Source organism: Abrus precatorius, unplaced genomic scaffold (assembly GCF_003935025.1).
Source record: "Abrus precatorius isolate BTA unplaced genomic scaffold, Abrus_2018 Scaffold153, whole genome shotgun sequence".
Classification (NCBI taxonomy): Eukaryota; Viridiplantae; Streptophyta; class Magnoliopsida; order Fabales; family Fabaceae; genus Abrus; species Abrus precatorius.
The window spans coordinates 143,489-153,940 of record NW_020874351.1 but is presented as its reverse complement, the minus strand read 5'-3'; the positions used below and the strand labels follow the sequence as shown (position 1 = coordinate 153,940).

General features: G+C 33.3%; 2 protein-coding genes across 4 annotated transcripts; both read right to left on the bottom strand.

The window, feature by feature from the left end:
- Positions 1 to 773: 773 nt before the first annotated feature.
- Positions 774 to 4,513, bottom strand: LOC113857135 (protein NRT1/ PTR FAMILY 1.2-like). Its single transcript, XM_027488891.1, has 4 exons — positions 4,165 to 4,513; positions 3,826 to 4,043; positions 2,092 to 2,639; positions 774 to 2,009 (listed from the first exon to the last, which is right to left on the bottom strand). Exons 1-4 carry the CDS (start codon positions 4,286 to 4,288, stop codon positions 1,013 to 1,015), a joined length of 1,887 nt encoding a protein of 628 aa, XP_027344692.1. The 5' UTR covers positions 4,289 to 4,513; the 3' UTR covers positions 774 to 1,012.
- A 2,902-nt stretch (positions 4,514 to 7,415) lies between these two features.
- LOC113857131 (protein NRT1/ PTR FAMILY 1.2-like) lies at positions 7,416 to 10,452 on the bottom strand. Of its 3 annotated transcripts, XM_027488885.1 has the most exons (5): positions 10,195 to 10,444; positions 9,863 to 10,080; positions 8,784 to 9,331; positions 8,445 to 8,686; positions 7,497 to 8,369 (listed from the first exon to the last, which is right to left on the bottom strand). In XM_027488885.1, exons 1-5 carry the CDS (start codon positions 10,301 to 10,303, stop codon positions 7,789 to 7,791), a joined length of 1,698 nt encoding a protein of 565 aa, XP_027344686.1. In that variant the 5' UTR covers positions 10,304 to 10,444; the 3' UTR covers positions 7,497 to 7,788. The 3 variants fall into 3 exon arrangements, with proteins under 3 accessions (XP_027344684.1, XP_027344686.1, XP_027344687.1); XM_027488883.1 differs by having other exon boundaries at positions 7,416 to 8,686; positions 10,195 to 10,452; XM_027488886.1 differs by lacking the exon at positions 9,863 to 10,080 and having other exon boundaries at positions 7,498 to 8,686.

Genomic DNA, 10,452 nt, shown 5'->3' with positions numbered 1-10,452 from the left:
CTACTCTTGTGTATTGAATACAAGAGTCCACACGAATAAATTCAGTACTAGTCTTTATATTTATGAAGACCGAAGAGAAACCGATTCAATCAATCTCATTTAAATTGACGCGTAACAGATCAATCAAGTTCCTTATCTATCGTTAATGAAGCTGATATTTTTTTATGTGCACTATTGTCTTATGAAATTCTGTGTTGTGTTTTTGTTCGCTGTTATGTCATGTTTTGACTACCCTTTGGAGTGTCATTAGGTTATGTAATCACGAGGTGGCACCAAAATAGCTTACTTGTTTACTTGTTCTGTTCTTATGAAGTTTATTTTGCCATGTATTTGTATTTGAAAGAAAAGCTTCCGCAGTTGAATGAAAATCTAGTTTCCCGTTTTCTGAACTTCTCTTGTGCCAACATGCATTGAAATTAGTCATGCTGCAATTAGCAAGTTCTTAAACCGATATAGATTGTGCATAAATTGCGCAGAGTCTTCTCATAGATACAACTAACTTATTAACAGTTGTAACAGCCTAGCTCTTTGTACTCCGTATTGTATAATGAACTGGTACAGTTTGCTAAGTTTACTAAACATTTAAACCAAATTAGCTTATTTGTTAACAGTAATTTGAATAAATAAATAAAACGGTAGTTAGTTGATCTGCTTGATACTCTTTCCATTAAACTAGACATCACTTTCATATGATGAATTATCTAGTTTTGCGAGCCATGGGATCAGTAGTAAAAAGCAGTTCAATTGTATTTGGACTCATGGGAGGATATCATCAGAGGGAATTATCATTTCGTTTATCTGAGGAGTACTCAACAAATCTAGTTGTTTGCACGTTTTAGAATAACAATTTTACTATGGAGCACATTTGCATCTTGACATCCTAACACAGTTTACACTCGTAGCATCTGCGACTACTACTAATCAAAACATGAAAATATAAATGTGGCCATCCAAATAGTTTATGCTGTTACAAGGTTCAGTTAACTCTTCCTCCTTTGAGTCATTGTTTTCACTAATCTTGAATACCTTTTTCAGCCGAACCGCCATTAACAAATGTAGTTAACTCTTTCTCCTTTGTGTCAATTTCTTCAATAACATTGGATGCCTCGTCAACCTGACCATTGCCCAATTGAGTTAATGGTTCCTCATTTGTACCATTTTCATCAGTTACCTTGGATACTTGATCAGCTGTGGGTCCATAAGCCCAACTGCATACTAGATAATAAAGTAAATTAACAGCACTCATTGAAGCAAGAACCCAGTAGTACTTGTCATAACGCCCCTTGTTAATATTATCCAAAACCCATCCCTCCTTGCCTCCTCTTGAAGTAACATTTTCCACAGTGCTGAATACCAAACTAGACACCAAGTTTCCTGCAGCCATTCCCAGTCCAAAAAGGGAAGAAGCAATACTTGACATAGTTTTAGGAAACTCAGTGTAATAGAACTCATTTTGGCCTATTGCATTGAATGCTTCAGCCATGCCATTCAAGCAAAGTTGAGGAAAAAGCCACATTGCAGACATATTCAACACTGCGTGAGAATTGTTAATGTATCCTTCCCTAATTGCTCTTCTTCGCCTTTTAGTCTCAACAATTGCTGCAGTTACCAAGTGGAGAAAAGAGAAAAACAACCCAATTCCCATTCTTCTCTTGGCACTGATCCTAACTGGTTTGCCTCTGAGCATTGATGCAAGAGGAATAACGACACGATCATAAAGAGCCACCCATATAAATATTGTCAATACCAGGACTACAGAAAAAGAACCAGCTGGAACTTCAAAATGTGAAGTTATATGTCTGTTGAGGGATTTAGCTTGAAGCAATCCAAATGAGCCTCCAATGTTGAGTGACATCATAATCCCACTGGACCACAGTGGAATAACTTTAATAATAGCTTTTAGTTCTTCTACTTTATCAACTGTGCAGAGACTCCACGGATTTGAGGCTGATCCATCAGCAGCTATATCTTTTTCTGGATCTTTAATGATGCAAGCTTTATTCAGAAACCTAGAAAACAAGCATCACCAAAAGTTCAGAATTATTTCATCCAGTGAATTAGCAAAAGATAATAATGATGCTGTGATTCAACCTTAGTTTATCGGTTGGAACAAGAAGATCAGAGGCCTTCTTAGAATGGTACATTCCAACTGAGTTCTTTGGGGGTAAAGTGAGTTTTCTGTTCTTATATGTCGCAACAATTACTTGTGCAAAGCCAGTGAACAAGCTGCCTTGTATTTTATTCTTTACATAAAGTGGAGAAGCAAGAAAGAAGAACAAAGTGGACAAGAACATAAGTGCTGCTGGAACACCAAAACCCAGTTTCCATCCAAGATGATCTTGGATATATACTATTATTGTGAGAGCAATTATGACAGCAAGAGCTGTGGAAGCATAGTACCAGCTGAAGAATATTTCCAAGGCCCTTTGGTTGTTGGGGTTATCTTTTCTATTCACCTGGTCTGCACCAAATGCTAGGGAGCATGAAAGACCACCATTTCCAATAGACATGAGAGCAAAGGAAGTGAATAACATTGTTGTTTGCCCAGCTGTTGCTGATTTACATCTTTCAGTTGCAGGGTTGCAAGGACGAGGCCGAGCCTGCGGGATCATTGCTGTTAACCACATGAGTGTCATTCCCTGTTAACAAAATAAAAAAGAAAGTTTTCATAAAATCAACTAAATTTTCCTTGATTAATTTGAATGTCCTTTGATTCTCACAAAATGGAAAAGAAAGTGAAAAAGGTTAGTATTTAGAATGGGTGCATTAAAAAAAAAATATTTTAACATTGTCTTACGTTTCATGCATCAAGATAGTTTATTTATCTCGATATAGGTCACTTAGGTGAAAATCACACGGTTGTGAATTTATCTTAAATGAAATTTTTTTTTTTTTTTTTTTTTTTTTGCGGATGTGCAATGCAAGTCCAGTGGAATAGCCATTGAGATTCTTTTCGGTTGTGGCAGGAAACGGGAGAGGATCCAAATCCCCATTGAACATGCACTTTGATATTATATTATTTTCAAGTGTCTAATAAAGCTGCACTACACTATTTCATTTTTGTTTCATCAGTAAAAGAGTGAGCAAAATTCAGATCAAGCGCACCTTGCATGGCCCCTACTCTTAGATGGGAACTAAGTGAAACTGAGTAACTGACTACTTCACTATCATTTCAACAACCGATGAATTTTCAGAAGACTAGCAAAATTGTTCATAACTGATCTGCAGCAGAACTAAACGGTACTTAATAATTCCTTTCTGTAAAAGGATTTTCTTCCTTGTAAATCTATCTAGTATTCAGAAGGTATGGACCTTAGATGGCTCTCTTGCCTTGTATCATTCTTTCATTCTCAAAAGGATTATAGTATACTTCCAAGAGACTTGAACGGAGTCAGGGGTTTTGAAATTCAATTCATGCGATGCAATCTTATATGTATATACAAGCATCATTAGACGAATTCTGCAATTTCAGAACTAATTATTATTTCTTAATTATCTAAAAAAGTCCTTCCCTCTCCAAACCAAAAAGAATAGAAATATTAGTTATTTAAATATTGCTTTCATCAATAAATTACATGTCAACATTATTAAACAAAAGTAATCTCTTCATGCAAAGCAAAACTTACTTAGAGATAGCAACTTTGATAAAACTACAAACATTTTCCAATTAATCTCAATTGCTTTCATCCTCACGAGTAAGTTTTTTTCCTTATCATTACTTATGAGAATAATTGAATGGATAAAAGAGAAGACGATTGAACAATACAACTGTCAATTCAAAAGAGAAAACAAAGGAATCTGAAAAGAAAGTAGGAGAAGGAATACCAAGAAAGTGATTATGGAACCTAACCCAACAGCTAGAAATCGCCCCAGGTAAGAATCAGCAATAAAGGCACCAACGACTGGTGTGAGATTGCTACTTGCAGAGGATAACAAGAGCACTTGGGTTCCTTTGGCTAAATGAAACTTGTAACTCCCAGTCAAATACATTATCATGTTAGGAAGAAGACCAATTGTTGCCACTCTTGCAAGTGCTTCATTTGCTGCCAGTCACATCAACACCACACCAAAACCAAAAACAAGATTATAGAATCCATCACCAAAACAGAATCTAAGGAGAACCAAATCCATGTTTTTCTTGTGATGTGGAACAAGTTTATTTACCTATGATGAAAGGCATGGTCACAAGACCACCCTTTTTCCTTTGTGGCTGTGGAATGCTTTGGGAAGCCATTTCCACTTCACTTGAACAAAGCTCCACTTCCTTCTCCATTGTTGAGTCCTTCATAATTGAAACAAAAACAAAGAAACCAAGCTAGACAAACACAGTGAGACAGTGAACTCTTAACATTCGTCATGCAGCATAGAAAGATGGAGTGGATAGTTTAACAATAAGCTTGAACACATATATAAGTATAACGTATTGGTTTTTTAATAAAAAAAATATTATTTGTTGATTTATTGCCACCATAGACACACATTAAACAAGTTGACACTGCATATTGTTCGAGCGCAGCAAGTTGTCTCTGTTACAACATTATTAATTAACGAAAGCATATCCTATGCTCTCACTATCACACGATATTTACAATGGTTGCATTATCATCATTAATTACTTCATTGCTAATATGAATGTATCAATTATCATAATTTTCATTTTTTTACAAATGCTAATAAATATTTTTAAAGCACTTGTATTAAAGATTGAAGACATGTAAAATATTTTTTAAAATTTTTAATATATTAAGTACCGTATATATTTTATTATGCGTCATAATTTTAAATATGATTGGTTTAATGTGCTTTGAAACAAGTGCGTTTGTCGCAGAGCACTTGCATTACCGGCCAAAGTGGCAGTGTTAGGGGACACTTGACAGTACTCCACTTATTGGAAGTCAAATACGTGTATTTGCATTCAATTAAAAGTTTTCAACTTTATCTTTTTCTGGTTTCAGATTGTGGAGAGGACTCATGTTTGGGAGAAATCTGAACGTGCGTAGGTTAAAGATTGATCAACTTGGTAATTGCCTAAATAAAATTTAGATTTTATTCTATTTAGATTTATTAATAGTTATAGTTTTATTAAAAATTAGTATTTATTGATTCTTATTATGTGTCTAAAATACATATTAAAAAAAGATTTAATAATTCTGGTTGACTTTTGAAAATTATTTAAGGCTGATTTCGTTTAAATTCTTGTAGAAATCATTTAAAATGAATAAAATTAAAAGAGATTAATTTTAGAGGTAAATTAATAGTGTTTGAAACATATTTTTGATGGTATGATAAAAACTATTTATATACTAGAAAAGAGAAGTATATTTTAGCTAAAACCGTATAAAAAGGATATCAGAACACTTTTATAACATGGCAAGTGCTTTGGAATCTTGTGATAATTGGTAATTCCGTATTAGTTTGGATTTGAAAAGCAAGTTTATAGTGCGTTACACTTGGGATTTGGATATTCATCTTTAAAATGCTCACTATATTCCCAAACACGGTTGAGAAATACACGAGAAGACAAACCATATGATTATTGATTTGAAACTTGAAAGCAATTCTTAATTAGTATGAATTATTTGTTGTTCTTCTTGTTATTGTTTTTCTTTTTTAATTTTAGTTTTTGTAAATTATTATTATTATTATTTCTCGATAATATAACATAATTAAATGTCAGATTGTTATGAAGTGGTAACAAAAATTATTTTATAAGATTTCAAAAGAGGGAAAAAAAAACTTGAAATGAACAGAAGTCCATTATGAACATTACATGAATCATGACAATTTTTTTGTTCAAATTATCAACATTACATTAAGCATTCATTCATTTACCATAACAGATAAAAACTTGTGCGAAGAGGAGAGGCTAAAGAAAGAAAAGCTAAGCTGTTAGAAGCTACAATAGGATAATGAGGATCACTACTATCTACTCATTGGAACTTACTTGGAAGTAGCATCACTTGAAACTTTATTTATGTTTAGTCTATAAATGATATCTAAAAATATAACTTTTAATTAAAGCCTACTATAGTCCTTTTCCTAAGCCTATTATCAATCGATGTAATCTTCAAAGGATTATATAAAATCTTAACATACTAACTTCTAAGACGAATTTAAGAAGGGGAAGGGTGGGCCATACTCCCCAAAACCTATTTTTTCTTAATAGTTATATAAGGATCTTAATTTTTTTAATAAAAAAATATGTAGTTTTTTGTTCAAAATTTACACTAACAATTTTTTTTATTAAAAATTATTACATTTACAATATTAATACATTAAATTATATTAAATTTTTTAATTTGTAATAAAAAATTATATATAACTTTTTACCTTGTGTAATGTTGCATAAGTTAAAAAAAATAATATTCTTAATGAGTACATGGTTCATTTTTTATTGTATGTCTCTATAAAACATAGCTTCACTATATATTTAGTGCTTATAATATTTTTGAAAATCTCTCAAATTATTAAGTTTTTTTATAAAAATATTTCATATGAAAAATTCTTCTTAGAATCTCAAACTACCAATCTAATTATTTTACTTTTTATATAATACTTTTTAAAATCTCTCAGTACCAAAAAACCTAAAAATAGAAACCAGTTGTATAAAGACTATTGGAAGAAGCGAATGAAGAATGCAATCGTGTATAGAAAAACGTTAACAGTTTACTCTAATATACTATTTTAAACAGACCTTTTATTGTTTATTAAATTTATAAAAAAATATGTAAATTTCAGTATTAACTTTTTAATTTTTGATAAATTTTAATTAATACTTTAAAATGTATTAAAATAAATATATTAAAGAATATATTGCTAATATTTTTCTTTGTAAATAACAATATCCCTATATATACTATAGAGAAGTTGATTATTCAACATTGATCTATGACCAAACCAAAATGAATCCCAAAACTCAACCATGGATGAAGATAAAAAAATCTATCCACACTGATCATAATCCTTATAAACAAAACCCTCGTCCAAGAAAGATATATATATATATATATATATATATATATATATATATATTTCACGTACATTTTCATATACACTCGTAGAAGAACTATGCATATTGCTAATGAGATGTTTAAACTTCCGTGAAGACTGAGGACCTTGCCAAAGAAAGATTTCCAAGTCTTCAGGGATGATTAAAATATGACGACCAGAGCATAGATTGAAAGGAATTTCCATGAATAAACGTGCAATTGCCGCTAAAATATAGAAACTTTTAATGATTAACATGTAAGATTCTAATAAATGGTTATGTTTGTTGTAATTGTACTACATATATCTATGCCGTAGAGTGAACCAAAATCTACTCACTCTAGAAATTACTTATAGTTCATCTGAAGCATATGCCTGAGGATATATAAATCAAAGATTCAGAATACAGCAAAAGTGAAATAATTCAGCAGCTAAAATTTCCTTTATCATTAGTAACTCATCACACGTGTGAAAGACAGGTCTGGCAATCCTTACATTGTATAGTTTTAAGAATTTTATCAAGCCATGTGAAATGTTCCTCATACAAAAATCAGCTGCAGGTTTCTTTTGCCCAATAAATAATAAAGGAGAATAAAAAAACCATGAAGCTATCACCAAAAACAGTATTCAAGGATGAGCCACAAAGGAATGAAGGGCAAGGCTCCTAAATATAAATCTTTTTGTTCATTTTATTTTATTGAAAACACTAAATCTTATCTCTATCAGTTACAGTTCAGTTTATGTGATGAAGTTCTTAAAATTTCTTCACCAACCTAGGATACCTTATTTATCACATGGACCCTAGATCCGGAATTCCATTAATGGTAATTCTTCCTCATTCGAACCATTTTCTTCAGCTATCTTCGATTCTTCATCAGCAGTAGGTCCATAAGCCCAACTGCATACTAGATAATACAGTATATTAAGAGCACTAATTGTGGCAAGAACCCAATAGTACTTGTCAAAATGACCCTTGTTAATGTTATCTGAAACCCATCCATCCTTTCCCCCTCTTGAAGTAACATGATCCACAGTAATGAATACCAGAGTAGATATAATGTATCCTGCAGCCATTCCCAGTCCAAAAAGGGATGAAGCAATGCTTGACATTGTCTTAGGAAACTCAGTGTAATAGAACTCATTTTGGCCAACTGCATTGAATGCTTCAGCTATGCCACCCAAGCAAAGTTGAGGAAAAAGCCACATTGCAGACATATTCAACACTGCATGAGGATTATTAATGTATCCTTCCCTAATTGCTCTTTTTCTCCTTTTAGTCTCAACAATTGCTGCAGTTACCAAGTGGAGAAAAGAGAAAAACAACCCAATTCCCATTCTTCTCTTGGCACTGATCCTAACTGGTTTGCCTCTGAGCTTTGATGCTAGAGGAATAATGACACGGTCATAAAGAGCTATCCATATACATATTGTAAATATCATGACTACGATAAAAGAACCTGCTGGAACTTCGAAATTTGGAGTGATGTGTCTGTTGAGGGATTTGGCTTGTAGCAATCCAAAAGAGCCTCCAATGTTAAGATACATCAGGATCCCTGAAGACCACAAGGGAATAACTTTAATAATAGCTTTCAGTTCTTCTACTTGATCAACTGTGCATAGACTCCATGGATTTGAGGCTGACCCATCAGAGGCTATATCTTTTTCTGGGTCTTTAATGAAGCAAGCTTTATTCAAGAACCTAGAAAAAACCAAAGCATCACAAGGAGTTCGGTATTATTTCATGCAGTTAACAAGCAAAAGATTATAGCAATGGTAATGTGAATACATGATTCAACCTTAGTTTATCACTAGGAACAAGACGATTAGAGTCCTTGTTATGATGATACATTCCAGCTGAGTTCTTATGCGGTAATTGAAGTTTCCTGTTCTTATAGGCTACAACAATCACTCGTGCAAAGCCAGTGAGCAAGCTGCTGTTTGTTTTATTCTTTACATAAAGCGGAGAAGCAAGAAAGAAGAACAAAGTGGACAAGAACATAAGTGCTGCTGGAACTCCAAAACCCAGTTTCCATCCAAGATGATCTTGGATATATACTATTCCCGTGAAGGCAATTATGACGGAAATCGCTGCTGAAGCATAGTACCAGCTGAAGAATGTTTCCAAAGCCCTCTGATTATCAGGGCTATCTTTGCTATTCACCTGATCTGCACCAAAAGCCAGGGAGCATGAAAGGCCTCCATTTCCAACAGCCATGAGAGCAAGGGAAGTTATTAACATTGCCATTTGCCCAGTTGTAGCTGATTTACATCTTTCAGTTGCAGAATTGCAAGGAGGAGGCCGTGCTTCCGGGATCATCGCTGTTAGCCACAAGAGTGCCATTCCCTGTTACCAATAGGGGAAAATTTTGACTTTTTTTAAATACAGAACTCAGTTGAGAACACGAACATCAAACCAACTAATTTTTCCTTGATAAATTTCAGTGTATAGAAATCCAATTTACTAACTGATTTCTTTATCCCAGAAAATGAAAGTAGTTTAATGTTGAGAATCTGAATTAGTATCTATTATTAGTGTTTATTACAGTTCATTAGAATTCCTACTGTTACGAGTTTTGATTATAGGAATTATTGGTGTTCATGGGCTATTACACATTTATGAATAGTTTTATTTGTGATTTATGTTCAGATTAATGGGTAGAATCTGAATCAATTTTCAGCTATGACTTTCTTATATTTAAAGGTTGTTAGTATGAATGAAAATGTGAGTTTCAGCATTCAAATTCTATAGCTTCCTAAATTTCTCTAAGTTACAACAATTAAAAATGTTAATATTATGATTATTTATAAGCTAGGGTATTCTATCTTCACACAATTCACTTCAATTTTGAAAATCAAATGAATACCTAGTACCTACCAGGAAAGTGAGGAGGGAACCCAAACCAACAGCAAGGAAGCGACCCAGATAAGAATCAGCAATGAAAGCACCAGGGAGAGGCATTAAATTGGTGGTTGCAACAGATAAGAGTAGAATCTGGGTAGCTGGTGCTAAATGAATATTATAGCTTCCCATCAAATACAGTATCATATTGGGCATAAGGCCAAATGTTGCAACCTTTGCAAGTGCTTCATTTGCTGTCATTCATTTCATTCATTCAAATCAAAATCCAAAACCCAAATACATAAAATAAAAGAGGAAATTTTATCCTTAAAAACAGCGTCCGAGGTTGAGGTAACCAAAACCATTACCTATGATGAAAGGCATGGTAACGATGCCGCCCTTACACCTCTGGGGTTGAGAAATGCGGTGGGAAGCCATTCTAGCTTCAGCTGAAGAAAGCTCTACTTCCTTCTCCATTGAACAGTTACTGTTTCCTAGTGCAACAACACAGCTATGGTACAATTATACATCTTCATCTACACGTGGATGAAACCAGAACTTCAGACTTGGGTTTCCGGGATTTTCAATAGTCAACAACCCATCTCTGCTCAACCATTATTAAATTT

Bases quoted from the DNA above. Each gene is read 5' to 3' on its own strand.
- LOC113857131 (XM_027488883.1), bottom strand. From the start codon at position 10,303: ATGGAGAAGGAAGTAGAGCTTTCTTCAGCTGAAGCTAGAATGGCTTCC. The intron at 9,332-9,862 runs GTAGGTACTAGG...TATTGGTAACAG, and splicing joins GTTCCCTCCTCACTTTCCTG to GGAATGGCACTCTTGTGGCT. The intron at 8,687-8,783 runs GTTGAATCATGT...GGTTTTTTCTAG, and splicing joins GTTCCTAGTGATAAACTAAG to GTTCTTGAATAAAGCTTGCT.
- LOC113857135 (XM_027488891.1), bottom strand. From the start codon at position 4,288: ATGAAGGACTCAACAATGGAGAAGGAAGTGGAGCTTTGTTCAAGTGAA. The intron at 4,044-4,164 runs GTAAATAAACTT...TGTGACTGGCAG, and splicing joins GACCATGCCTTTCATCATAG to CAAATGAAGCACTTGCAAGA. The intron at 2,010-2,091 runs GTTGAATCACAG...CTTGTTTTCTAG, and splicing joins GTTCCAACCGATAAACTAAG to GTTTCTGAATAAAGCTTGCA.